Source organism: Anoplophora glabripennis, unplaced genomic scaffold (assembly GCF_000390285.2).
Source record: "Anoplophora glabripennis isolate ALB-LARVAE unplaced genomic scaffold, Agla_2.0 scaffold5, whole genome shotgun sequence".
In the NCBI taxonomy this organism is placed as follows: Eukaryota; Metazoa; Arthropoda; class Insecta; order Coleoptera; family Cerambycidae; genus Anoplophora; species Anoplophora glabripennis.
In genome coordinates, this window is record NW_019416525.1 from 338827 (window position 1) to 352890 (window position 14064).

The 14064-nt window shown below is 35.5% G+C and overlaps 2 protein-coding genes across 3 annotated transcripts; one reads left to right on the forward strand and one right to left on the reverse strand.

Annotated features, from left to right (window-relative positions):
• The first annotated feature begins 266 nt into the window (after positions 1–266).
• Positions 267–4768, forward strand: LOC108907409 (zinc finger protein OZF). Its single transcript, XM_018711077.1, has 2 exons — positions 267–382; positions 1491–4768. Exon 2 carries the CDS (start codon positions 1708–1710, stop codon positions 3013–3015), a length of 1308 nt encoding a protein of 435 aa, XP_018566593.1. The 5' UTR covers positions 267–382; positions 1491–1707; the 3' UTR covers positions 3016–4768.
• A 1274-nt stretch (positions 4769–6042) lies between these two features.
• On the reverse strand, positions 6043–13476 carry LOC108907493 (lysosomal alpha-glucosidase-like). 2 transcript variants are annotated; one of them, XM_018711214.1, is made up of 17 exons: positions 13309–13476; positions 13043–13241; positions 12786–12980; positions 12312–12731; positions 12108–12256; positions 11846–12017; positions 11703–11793; positions 11412–11650; positions 10817–11059; positions 10434–10753; positions 8845–8978; positions 8631–8782; positions 8428–8576; positions 8291–8372; positions 7961–8234; positions 7645–7841; positions 6043–7590 (listed from the first exon to the last, which is right to left on the reverse strand). In XM_018711214.1, exons 2-17 carry the CDS (start codon positions 13214–13216, stop codon positions 7528–7530), a joined length of 3054 nt encoding a protein of 1017 aa, XP_018566730.1. In that variant the 5' UTR covers positions 13217–13241; positions 13309–13476; the 3' UTR covers positions 6043–7527. The 2 variants fall into 2 exon arrangements, with proteins under 2 accessions (XP_018566730.1, XP_018566731.1); XM_018711215.1 differs by having other exon boundaries at positions 13043–13256.
• Between the last annotated feature and the right edge of the window lie 588 nt (positions 13477–14064).

Sequence of the window (14064 nt, forward strand, 5' to 3'; positions counted from 1 at the left end):
GAAAAAATGAAACAAAAAGAATATACATTTGTATTCAACATTTACAAAATGACTGAAGCAGAATATATATTGAATTAATTTTTAATACTATTAGTAAATATTGAATGTTTAAAGTCGTCAACTAAACAGCGAAATTTAATACATTTATTTAAAAAGACACCCTGTATATTTTTGTCTTCGATCATATCTAACCCATATAAAAAATACCTATTTTTTAACTTTTTGACAGACGCCAGATGTCATTCCCCACCTCTTGCTGACAGTTTTCGACTTGACATTTCTGTCTAAACAATTCCTGAATTGTTATTAACATTATAATGGTTAATTAGTGTTTGAAATTTCATATTTCGCATGTGCTACATCAGCAATGGACCTTAAAAAGGTGAGATTATGTAAATCGCACTAATACTAGTAGTTAGCATATTTATGGTTATGGGATTTTGGATGAAAAATATGAATAGAGTTGTATTTAGGAACCTCTTTATAAATATTAAGCAGAAATTGTTATGTAGATATGTAAGCATAATGAGACATGCCATACATATTTTACCGAGTTCAGGCTACGTAGTTCACAAGTAAAATATTTCTTGTATTGGGTAATGCATACCGTAAAGGTATGGTAGTTTTATCTATATATTTAGTAACAAGGTAAACAGAATTATATACTATTATGAAATAGAAAACTGACTTGTAATATTTTGTTTCACTAATGCTGTCACTAATTCTTTAGTATGAAAATTTTTCATTTTCTTAAAAGTTTATACTTACTGAACTATTATTATTATATACATTCGCTTCCTATGTAATGAATAAATACTAATCTTCCAAACTCACAGGCAAAGCTTTTGTGATAAATGGCTATTGAAAATCCCACCTGACTGGGAAAAAACAATTTAATCATTTTTATTAACACAATCATTGAATCGCTTGAAGCAGTGCATTATTTTTCATATTCTTTTTTCGTATCTTTACAGAACCTGACAAATATATTGAGTTTTGTCGTTACACAAAACATTTTAACAGTTTTTTAATAGCAAATATGAGCTGAATTCATCTAATTTAATTTTTAAATTATATCTTTTCAAAAACAAAATATATGTTATGACATATTGATACTTATATGTGGTCTTTATTATAATGAAGGCTTATCGGTGTTTACATATCTTTCAGGCTATATAAAAACCTTTCTAGAATGTATACAAACATCTAATTACATGTTTTATTTATTTTTTATTAGAACTAATTTAAGTGTGTTTTAATACAGCTCATGATTTTAATAGAGTATTTAACAAATTTTGGCAGCAGCTCTAAGCATATAATATTAAAAATAACATATTTATGTCCATTACCACTACTTTAGTTATAACAATATTTTTTATTGATTCTAATAATCATCTGACGATCACATAACCAACATTCATTTATATAACTGCAATTACATACTCGACGTAGCGTAGAAAAACTGGTTCAGGTATTAATAATTCTTACAGGTGAGGTGACTGCTACTAGTCTGGCACTGCGATGGACCTTTGCAATTCACCTAAAATTACTTTCATCGCACTAATTTAGACTTGGTGGTTGGGAAAAATATTTATACTTTAATAATAATTAAACTGTAGCACAAGGTTTAGGGTTATCTTGCATGTTAACACACTTTCAGAGCTAAGTAACACTTTCTAGTCAGGTTACCCTCTATCCGTCAGTCAAATGACCTACGCAAAAGATAAAGCTCGTAAATTTGAATGCGATGTTTGTAAAAAGAAGTTTTTAGGTGCTAACGATCTCCGCAAGCATGTTCGGATACATACAAACGAGCGACCCTACGTCTGCAACGAGTGCGGACAGGGGTTCCGGCAGGCCGGTTCCCTCAAGAACCACATCGTTTGCAAGCACTCGCCGGGATTGCAAAACAAGGATATATTCGTCTGCAACTACTGCAGCAAAGCTTTCCCGATAAAGGAGAGGCTGCGCCTGCACCTCAGGACCCACACCGGGGACAAACCCTATGAATGCGAGCACTGCGATAAGAAATTCGCAAGAGGGGGGCAACTCGCTCAACATATGCGAACCCACACTGGTTCGAAACCGTACATTTGCCACGTGTGTAACTCTACATTTACTTGCTCCGCGAATCTGAAGCTCCACATGAACCGGCATCTGGAGATAAGGAACTACATTTGCGATATATGCGGGAAGTCGTTCTTTAGAAGAGACGCGCTTAAAAAGCATCTGAACTGCTATCACGCCAACGTCAAAGCTTTCCACTGTAAAATCTGCAACAAAGAATTAAAAGGGCATTTACCGCAACATATGAGGACGCATCTGAAAGATAAACCTCACGGTTGCGCCCATTGCGGTGCTAGGTTTGCGCAGAGGTCTCAGTTAACGGTACATCAAAGAATACACAGTGGGGAGAAGCCCTACAGGTGTCAAGTGTGCTGGAAAGCCTTCGCTCACTCCACGGCGCTCAAGTTGCACACACGTCGGCACACGGGAGAAAAACCTTTCGTTTGTATGCTTTGCAATACTTCCTTCTCTCAACTTCCGCATTTGAAGAAGCACATGCTCTGCATCCACAAGAGCAACAAGCCCTACGTGTGTGGTCACTGCAAGTCGTTTCATAAAACGAAAATTGAGTTGGAGACGCACTATCACAAATGCAAGGTACTGAAAAAGAAACCGAAGGTAGACGAGGTTAAAGTGGAAGGTACTAATATAGAACCGCCGATGGCGGTGGAAAAGATGAGGTTCCTTTTGGCTATTCTCCTGAAAAAGATCTCGGTGCCCGAAAGACTCGAGGAGCTTGGGTTCAATAGAAGATTAATAGATGACGTACTAATAGAATCCATTAAAAATTCGGGTAGGGAACCTTGCAAGGAAGATATACCCGTAGCTGAAAAATTGAAAAGAAACGTACAAATTTTGCTTGAGTGGACGGTCCCGAAGCAATATATGGAAAAATTTAAAACAGAGCAACGCTCCACTGAGGAGCTTTTAGAAGAATTAACGTCATAATATGTATGACCAAACAACTTTGGATAATTTAGCAAGAGCTAAATTATTTTGTTTATTTGGTTATTTCCGTTTACTAATTCAAACTGAATGTATTCATGCAAATATTTATGTCACATTTTGTGATAAGATTCTAAACGATTCTTAGAAAAATGTTTGTACTCATTGCCATTCAGGACCATAACCAGGAGGTGTAATTAACGGACGGGCAAATAAAATTTTAGGTCGGTGATATGTATTTATTTTTATCGATAACTTCTATTTTATAACAGAAAGGTGGAAGGCACGGAATATAAGAAATGTCACTGAATTCTAACTAAAAGCCTGATTATTGAATGTTTAGGAAATTTATTTTTTTTTGTTATTTGTCTTTGCCAGATCAGAAAAAAATTTTCCTAAGAAGAGCTCAGTCCGTATTGTTTTCCTCTTAGTTGTGGCCCAGGCACTATTTCTTTAAGTTCTTTTGACAATGATCTTGTATCATATTTTCAGAAGAGGAAATGTCAAAACATTGGTATTTCAATATAAGGTGATTGTTAAGGTATGGCATACATATAAATTTTTGCTTGGCATTAGTGTAAAATTCATGTACAACTACTTACCAAAGTTTTATTTTATTAATCATAAGATGAGAAATCAAAATCATTTTGTACCTGTGTAAAGGGTAAAACTTTTTAATGGCCATACAGTATATAAATAGCCCACATTTGGTGCAATACACATATTCTTTTACAAAACTAGAAGAAAATGTTAAAGCACGAGGGTCATTTGAAAAATTCGCTGCTTGACGTAAGTGTCGGTCATAAGTGACATCTCACAAAATTTCAAATTAGTTCTTCAATCAGTTTGTTGTAAATTGAAATAAAAAAAATTTTAGTTGTTAAAATGAAGTGACAGTCAGTCTGAGAATTTTTCATATCGGCCTTGTTATAATGTTTAATAACAATGCGGAATCGTATTTACTAAGACTTAGCCATATACCGTCGGCCTTTAAAGATTTCACCATCGTTTAACATCCTGTATATTTAAAACTAGTGGCCATATTTACTATACGTTCTATTTTTTTAAGGTGGTACTAATCATACGACTTAATAATCCTTATTTTTTAATGTTACTAAAAATTTTAGAGACTGTCAATTACCGTAAAGCGTTTTAATGTTGGATTTAAATGGAACTGAATGATCAGTATATCAAAACGAGTAGTTCCTCTAGCTGTAAGACGTGGTTCTGCTGTGTCGTATATTATGCCATTCAACGTATCATAATTTTAGCTTGCCAGAAATTTAGTAATTAAAAAAAATTATACTACTTTAAATACCAAAGCTTTATTTATATGAAATTTATGTATATAAGTTGTCTGAAGCAATGTACTGATATAGTAATTTAATAATAGCTTTATATATCCATAAAATTTCTTTTATGCAGTTGTCACCAAAGATCTGTCAAAGATTTACTATTTTTTAGTTTAGTTTATTTTTTTTGAGAGTTTATGTTTGTTATTAGTGCAATATCGTTTTGCGACAATGGAATAGGTTTTATTTGTACGTTTAAGCAAATTTATTTGCCATCACATTTTTTATGCTTTTGAGTGTTATCAGAGCAAAGCAATGGTGATGTAGAAATTTTTTCTTAGGAGGTTTATGTTCCTGAAAAGAAATTAGTGCCATTTTTGTGTAAATTTTCACTTTGTTCTAACGCTACACTGGGGTGTAGACATGTATTTGATGATTGTGAGAAATAAATCTTAAAATTTGTATATTATTCATTTTATTTCAGGTATTTATTTTCCTATACAGGGTGTTTGAAAGCGAATAGGTCATACCTATTCACGTTTGTGCATTGAAAAATATTTTTTTCAACGGCCACTCCAGAAAGAGCTTTTCCGTATCACTTACCGTGCACAAACTAGTTAATTTTCTACAAAACTATAAACACGACGACAAAATTACATGAGCTTACGTATGCACAATACGTTAGTTAATTATTCGCAATTCACATAGTGGCTCATATGTTTTTACAATAGTCTGCGTCAAAAAAAAAATGGCAAAATAAATGATAATATATTTTTAATTTTGGCTATCCCAATTATCATCCTTTACTAAATTTATTGGTACATTTAAAATAGATGGGATTATCTTAAAAGAATTTGGGTTTAAAAAACTATTTAAGGATGCAAAATTCTATTAAAGTAACTTTAGATTTAATTTTTTTTATTGTAAGTGTAGGTCCGTAATTACGTAACGGAAGGGTGGGGGAACGGCCAACATTGCAGGTATAGGGATCGAGAAATTCTATGTATGTACATATTATAAATATCTTTAAGTCTTTGGTAAAATAAAAAAAATCTTTAAATGTTTATGCAGCCTAGTATACAGTAACATGTATTGTGTGTTGTCTACCGAACAAAGACAAAATAGAAAGAAAATATGGAAAATCTCGAAAACTGGTGGTACTAGAGAACTGAATGCAATTTTGGATTGGTCAGAGCCGTTATAGTTCACTTGAATTTTTTCAGATTTTACTGGGACCTAAATATTTTTGAGAAAATCTATATGCTTTTTCGTGTAATGTATATGTACATATGATGTAATGTGTTGATCATTTTGAATACATTTATCTATAATCCTTCACAGTCCTGTGCTCATTAATAGATGTCGTTTTTCCTATTAATAAAAAGTAATGTTTAAAAAGTTTACTTGAAGCTTATGCAGCCAAGTATACACTAGCGTGTATTGTGTGTTGCCTACCGAACAAAAAGTTAGATCTATATGGAAACATTTTTCAATTTTTGAGTTCTTTCATCACTAGTTTCAGTGGTCAGATGAATGTAAGACAGATGTTGCAATAAACAATGTGTAAATTTTGTAATAAAGTAAGTTTTAAGGAAGATAGTGTGTATTTCCCGGAGCGACCTCTCCGATATATCCGTTCCTTTCGTTTCCGGACAGGGCCGTGTAGTTTTCATTAAAATGCTGGGTTTTATGTATTATTAACTAACGAATATTCATTGCGGGCAAAATAAAAGAAAAATAAACCTGAAGCATATTTATTAAAAACCAAACACATTGGTTTGACCACTGATAGTACAAAGTAAGACAATATGTAGTAGAGATAAAATAATCTGAGGCAAGGGACGTCAAAAAGTCACTCGACTACGTCTAGAGTTCAGTCATAAAGTTTTAACAGCCTTGGAACAAAATCACCCTCTAAAAAAATTAATCAGCCTAATTATCACCCGGAAGTCATCCTCGATGGCCTCGATATTTCTATTTCATGCATGCACACTGTAAATACAAATTATATTTCTAATCCGGAGTCGAACTCCCTTCGTACCCCATTACAAAGTAGAGTCCCGCTATGCCTAATTTTATACAACAAGAACCATAAAATATATCAGCAAAAACTGGTCAATTAAGTATAATTGTTTAAAACCGCAAAATTAAGATACTATAATCCTAATTACCAGCGGGAAGGAGAACTTTCGTTAAACGTATGTGCATTGCATTTTCTAAATTTTAAAATCTGACGTCTCTACCTGAAATTCAAGATTTTTCTCGAACGAAGGTGCTCGTTTTTTGTCAATTTGTATCTTTTTTATAGGTACTACATTGAAATTTTCGAATTTTTTAATTCAACACATATTTCTGTTGTGTTATCATATTCTTACGTTCTTGTTTTCGCCGAAATATAAAATTAACCGTTTTTACAAAGAGTGCTTTGAATGAACTATTCCCCAAATGAACTTTTGACAGTTCAAATAAATCTCCATTGACAACATCAAACTTTACAGCTATAAATGCAAATTTCATACGAAATAAAACTAGATATTCTTCAGATGAATCAACTAAAGAGTTCGAAGCATATTTTGCTCTTCTTTATTCATCAATTAATGTCTAGTGCTATAAGTTTTGACATCAATCAAAATTTAACGGAACTGTCAAAATTTTGTATATAACGATAGTCAGATGTTTTATTTTCAAAGCATTCTTTGTAAAAGTGCATAACTTAGTATTTCGATGAAAACAAAAAATAATCCGTTATTTCCTATCTGCATATAAGAATAAAAACGAGGAGAATACGCGATGGGACTATCGTAGCTTTCGAATTTTCCTCATTAAACACAAATATTACCGTTTTCCTCAAAAACCGACATTAAAAATGAAAGTTCCTCATTCCACACACCTAACACTAATCACACGTTAAAATTGAAACGAAACCAGTCTAGGTAATTGACTATTTTTAAAACTAGTTTGGCAGAACGTCGGAACGGTAAATTCGACATCTAACGTCTAACCTAACTTCTACGTCACTCGCTAGGTTCTAGGTAACACGTATCAGTAAAACAATTATATAATAACGCCCTTCGGTAACAATTCTTCAAACTCCAGTGCCCGGCGCTGTAATATACCGGGCGTTTACAAACACGGAACATCTAAAAATATAATAATCTGGAAAGTCAAAGCAGTGCGATGAAACAGAACTGTGCGCCTTAAAACTACACAAAAACGAAGGAAGTTACTTCCAGGATATAACGATTGGTTTGCCGAACGACACGTCCAGGTTGTCGATCACCAAGTACTGAAAGAGCAACATTAAAATGAACGAAATGAAACGGAAATCGGGAAATATTACCTTATGGACGGTGTCGAACTTGAACGCTTGAGCGAGGTCGTTCACCGTAACCTCAGTGACGGGCTTGTCTATCCCTAAAACCGTCACGGAACCTAAATTGGGAGGGACCTCGGAGCCTAAATACATAACGAATGAACGTAAAGTGTTGATTTCCATATTGAACGATATCAAGGAGTATCGCTTTTCCTCGTAAGAATCTAAAAGAGAAATATAAGAAAATTCACAGTTATGTCTCGATGACTTTTTTCTTCAATCAGTTAAAAATGTACTAAAACGCCACGAATGATACAAATAATATAAATCGCATGTTACTTACTCAACGAATCGCCATCGTCCCAGTACAGCTCTCCGCCGGCTTCCCCGTTGCCGTCCGAGGCGACCAACAATTGGACTTTCGTCTTTCTGGACTCGGTTGTGGTCGGTTTTGGACTCTGTTGCGGCAAAACGTACCCGCCCCTCACCAGCACCGGTATAGTGTCCAAAGGCGCAGACAAGTTGAAGGTTTGCCCCTTGCTGCGGATCCCGGATTTAGTATAAAAATCGTACCACACCCCAGCGGGTAAGTAAGCCGCTACATCGGTCCTACCATCCTACAAAAATAAAAAAACAAGGAATCTATACAAACGCTTAAAATAAGACGTTTCACCTCTAAAACAGGCACGACCATCAGCGCTGCGCCCCACAGGAACTGAGTGTCGACGGAAAATGTTTTTGTGTCGTTTGTAAACCTGGAAAAAAAAATTATGTTGATTTAATGCGACAAACGAACCGGACGGAACTCACTCGAAAAACAGGGGCCGCGATACGGTTTCCCCGAGAATGTGCGCTTTATAGAAAAGGGTGTACAAATAAGGCAGGAGCGAATAGCGCACGCCTAAAGCTTTCTTCGACGATGCCACAACCTGCTCCCCCATAGCCACCGGGTCTTGATCCTAGACAAAAAATGATTTAAAAGCGACCTCTCCAGCAAACACGCTAACACTTACAATGCCGTCGTCCGTATTGTGATTCCTGGAGAAAGGATAAAAAGCCCCGAGTTGCATCCAACGGTTGCAAAGGGACTGGGTGGTGTTGCCGTTGAAGCCGCAGATATCGGCGCCCATCAAGGGGATGCCGAACAAACTGAAGCTCAGTAGTTCTAAGAGAGGTTAAGGTATTAACAGACGATATATATTGGTACATTGGAAAATTTGTACGTACGGGGTACGGTGTAGCGCATGTCGGTCCAAGCGGACCAAACGTCGCCGCTCCAGTGACCGGCGTAGTGGCCGTGACCGGCAAACGTGGATCTCGATATTACCATGGGTCTTCTTCCCCGGATTTCCGCCATGGCGCTGTAGTAACACGTTTTTAAATATCAAGAACATTTTACTAGTTGAAAATACCGATTTTTTCTAAAATTTTCGCGGCTCTGAAATGTTTCGAATGAAGAATTGAATATTTTTTATCGTTTATGAAATAATACATGATTTATTGCAACGTTTCAATCCTTAAAAACCACCCTTATTGCAGAAAATAAAGCATTGCAGAAAATAAAACAATTTTTTCCACATCATAGAATTTATAATGAATGAGACTCATCACGGTTTATAATATTACGCGTGCATTACGCCTCGGAAATTAAGCCATTTACACGATCCGACAATTTTCACTGAATAATACAATTCGTTTTTCCATGATAACTGTATTAATTTTTAATATTTTTCATTGCTCCAAAAAGCAATTTGCAGGGAATTGCAAGAGCTACAAATCAACCTTTATAGTCGAAGGGACTTGAACTCTTCGTTTTCGAGATTTTTAGGATTTAAGGGCTCAAAGAAGCTGGTCCTTATACGCAAATGCAAACTAAAAAACGTAATATCTCAGTTAATTCTTGCTCTACAGAAAAATTGAAAGAGAGCGAAAATATTATAAAAAAAAGACCTTTAATTTTGAACTCTTGCATTTTTCACGTATCTTGTTCAGTTTCTGAGTTATTTCGAAGAAAAGGAAAAATTTTTTTAAAAATTAAAAAATATTTTTTTTCTTTATTTCAATTTTTTTTTAATTTAGGCATTCCAAACTGGTCAAACTTGCACAGCCCATTATTAGTACCTAAATAAAGTCAACTGTATATGGATTAAGTTTAGTTTCAATTTTTATGGTTCAGCCATAGATTTTATTGTTGATTTATTCTCAGAAAAAATGATGTGACCATTTTATTTTCATCATAACTCCTCGACTTTTTGAGCTACGAAATTTTTTGAAAAAGCATTTTAAAGGTCTTTCCAAGCACTTTAAAAAAGATTATATTCATTTTTTTCGAAAAATTAGTTCTTTCACCATTATTTTACGGTAAAAGGTTCGATTTTACTTTCCAAAAAATAAACAATCACCTTTAGAGAGTGATAACTCGGTTATTATTACATCTACCGTAATCAACAAAAAATGAATCGATTCGTAATTTCAAAAGCTTTATTTTTGCTCGATATGGGTTTTTCGATAAAACGCCAAAGTTTTCGAGTTATTTATCAAAAATGACTGAAAAACATGCACTTTTTAGATGAAAAATCAACATTTTCAATCGCAAACAATTCGGAAAACGTTATGAGCATTTTTTGCTTACAATTCATCATCGGCACTATGTAACTTTTGTTTCTTGAGCAATTTTCCACATACCGCTAAAATTTCACGTCAATCGGTGCACATGTCAAGAATTTGGACCTAAAAACCGTCATATACCGAGCCAAAAGTACTATCCTGTTATTATTCGTTTCCATTTATGACCCGTTTAAAAAAATCAAACTTACAAACTTGTGACGATCGCCTCCGTAAATCCAAACAAATTGTGAACGTCGTAATGCAACCCAGCGTAATGCTTAGCACTCATGCACATCGTCTTGTAGTTGATAACGCCGCCGTCGATACCCGGAAAATAAGGCGGGCTCTCGAGGGAAGACTTTGGACAACCCGTAAACGAGCCGGATAGGAAATTCGACGGTTCGTTCATGTCGATCCATGCGCCGTCGAAAGGTATTTGCTGGTGCAGGTTCTTGAGCATCAACGTCCAGTAGTCGACCGTTTTCGGATGGGTGAAGTCCGGCCACACAGTCGAAGCTTTATTCCACACCTGCACGATAAAATATTTTTCAATTCCAACGTTAACTTTCGAATTGAGCGATTCTCGGTTTACCTTTCCTATAAAGGGTTGGCCGGTGGAATTCTTAACGAATATGTCCATTTTGATGCCGATATCGAACGGCGGGTAAGCGCCGGGTACCTCGCTAGCACTTACTCCGGGATCTACCAGCGGTATGTAGTGCATACCTCTCGCGTGTAGGTCTTTTATGAATTCCGGCAAACCCCTGAATTTCTCCTTGTCGTACGTGAAATCGTTGCTGTTGTTCATATAATCGAGGTCATTCCACTGGGTGTCCTTTAAACGAATGGGTTTTAATACACAATTAGACATTTATTAATTTATGAGCCCGGACTTATTTTTTGTATAACAAATGCAAACGCTAAAAATAACAATTTATACACGATACAAATTATACACGAAAAAAATATAAAAAAACAAAATAAAAAACTTAAAAAAGTAGAAAGTTTTAACAAAATCCAAAATTTTTTATTAAAAAATGGGAAATAAATGTCAGAGAAGAGAGGCCCCAAGTGAGAGCCTCGTGGCACACCTGGCATGGCTACAATTTTATTCGATGTAAAAATATTCTATCAAAAGCTTTGAAAAAAAGACCTGCATATTTTAATCATTCCATTGAACTACTCACCAGAGGTATGCCGGCGTCAATATTCCTCTGCATCACCTTCTCCGTATCCTTTAAGGTTTTATACCCGAACCTGCAGAGGTGGAATCCCAGTCCCCAGTAAGGCGGCATGTACGGCCGCCCGACCAGTTCGGTGTACTGGCCGACGACGTCGCTAGGCGTCGGTCCCATTAAGAAATAAAAATCCAATATCCCCCCGATGGGCCGGAACGTGATAGCTGGCGTAGGTTGTAAAATGACGTCTAAAGACAAGGTATGAGTATTCTTGAGACCGTGTCGTGGACGCATACTTACCCATCGCGTTGCTGTTTAAAAGAAATACCCCGTGACTGTTGCTTGAATTCTCCATCACGAGGTAAAACGGATGGCTTCCGTACAGGTTTTTCTAAAAAAATATCGTTTATTGTGACGGTAGAAGCAATGAACGGGAAACTCACGTTAAGTTGTGGTACGGCGTCGTGATTGAATAGAGTAAACCGGCTCCAATCGGTCGAGAGAAGAAAATTTGAACGATGTTCTCCGATACCGTAAATATAACTTGAGGGCAACTTGGCACTTATTTGTAAGAACTGATTAGAGTAAATCGTATTCACGTTGCTTGCATCAAAACTGGAAGATTTCAAAATCGGATATACCGGATGTTTCACAAAATTTTTTTTGACTTTTTTTAAACCAAGTGTAAAAGCTTTTGTTACTTACATCGTGGTATTGTCAGATTTGCGTACAACCTTGAATCCCGGCTTGAACATATCCATTTCAAAGATGTAAGTCAAATTAACGGCAGCTCTATCGACGATCGGCACCTCGGGATAAGACGGTTCGAACCGCGAATTCACAGGATCTACAATCTAAAGCAAATAAATAAATATCTACAAAAAACTGGAAACTTCATGAATTCGTTACCTTAACGTGTAACCTCGTCTCGGACTCGTACTTAACGATCATTTTAAGTACATCAACGTCATCGGGATAAGCCGTCCGATAGTTCCTCCTCAAAAAGGCCACCAGGCCGAATCCGGTCTCTGTAACGTTAATATAGTTGTACGTGTTGTAGTTCGGTGGGTAGAAACAATAAGGGGTGTTCAACGGAACATCTAGATTCTTTGGTTTGGTTTTTGCTGGTATCCAACAGCAGCCCCTCGACTCGCAGCTCTCTGCGTTGGCACCGTCGTCCGGAAAACAATCAAACTTCTCTTTGTCCGATAAACTCTTACACTGGTTGTAGTTCGGTTTTGGAGGATAAGGTAAGTCTCGGGTTCTTACTGGTTTTCTAAGTGGAGACGCTAATCTTTGATGAACCAAAGAGCTTGGTTCGTAGTGATCCTAAAAAACAAAGAAAATGTTTATTTACTTAGAATTATGCAGTAAGATACTTACTGCTTCTTTGATATCCGGATTGTGTCTATGAGAATTATGTTTGTATACCATATCAAAACAGTTCAATAAATATACTATTGGAAGGATTACGAACACAGCCGAAAGAACAATTATCAACAAAATAGTTGGCAGACTGGGACGGGTAGATTCCTTATCGTTTCCTTTCTTGCGAGAAAAACGGGAATACTCGCTGCTCTAAAATGTAAACATAACAGGGTAACATAAATTCAAAGGGCTATCAAAATAAAAATGCTTACATTAAGTTTTGCAGGAGATAGTTTATAATCCCCAGTCAAAGAGGATTCTTTGGTTTCTGGATACTTCTCTGGAGGGCTATCATTGCAAAAGGCCTCAAAAGATAGAGAATCAGTCCTCGACAGCTGGCGGGCCCTTCGGGCTCGAAAAGACTTGAGCAAATCTCGTATCCTCATCACGAATTATTTGTTAGTACTAACACTGGAATACGACAACCTATCAGCAAACAAATCATTTATAAATTTGAGGTATCTGGATGTTTACTTACCACAAAAATATTCGTTTGTAATTCTTTATCTTCTGCAATATTTAGGGCGGAAAGTACGTCATACGACGCGTTTGATAATTAAATAAACTTAAACATAATTTCTCTGATAAAAGACCGGGTTTAGATTAAGGAAATATTTTTGTTTATCAGCTGTCAGAGCGTCAGAGCTTGACGGTGTTTTAGTTTTGTTCCATGGTTTCCAAGCTGTGGTTTCGGGATAAAGGAACACACCTTACCAAACTTTTAAATAGCAGTGTTGTCAGACCATTAAATATATATATATATATATATATTACAAACGTATAAAACTAATAGAAAAAAAGTAGCAACATGTCAACTCGTATTTTTATTTTTCAAATATTATAGTACTCAAGGACCTCGAGTATACTGTTTAGAGTAGTTAAATTTGAAAAATGTTAGTTTTATTACTATTTTTTCGTTTCAAAGTAGCCAAATTGGTGATAAATCGTTACATCTGGCAACATTACATTAAATGTCTGCACAGTTAAATTTAATCGAAAACCGAAAGATGCCGCTAGTGTCATTAAAATTAACCGCGAAATTTTAAAATTTTGTAAAAAAATGTTTTAGTGGATTAATCATGTTTATACGTATCTATTTTAATACGTTTTAATCATATCAATTTTTAATAAAATTCTATTTCTCAAAGTGAGCCTTTTTTTAAGCCCAAAGAATAGGAAACCAGGTTAATTGTTTTTAAAAAATTGGATTAATTATTTTATAATTTTTGTATAG

What these genes read in the sequence shown, in the direction of transcription:
- LOC108907409 (XM_018711077.1), top strand. Translation starts at nt 1,708, where the DNA reads ATGACCTACGCAAAAGATAAAGCTCGTAAATTTGAATGCGATGTTTGT.
- LOC108907493 (XM_018711214.1), bottom strand. Translation starts at nt 13,216, where the DNA reads ATGAGGATACGAGATTTGCTCAAGTCTTTTCGAGCCCGAAGGGCCCGC. An exon ending in ACGCCGTACCACAACTTAAC is followed by an intron (nt 11,794 to 11,845) that starts GTGAGTTTCCCG and finishes ATATTTTTTTAG; the next exon opens with AAAAACCTGTACGGAAGCCA. An exon ending in AGTTCGACACCGTCCATAAG is followed by an intron (nt 7,591 to 7,644) that starts GTAATATTTCCC and finishes TTGCTCTTTCAG; the next exon opens with TACTTGGTGATCGACAACCT.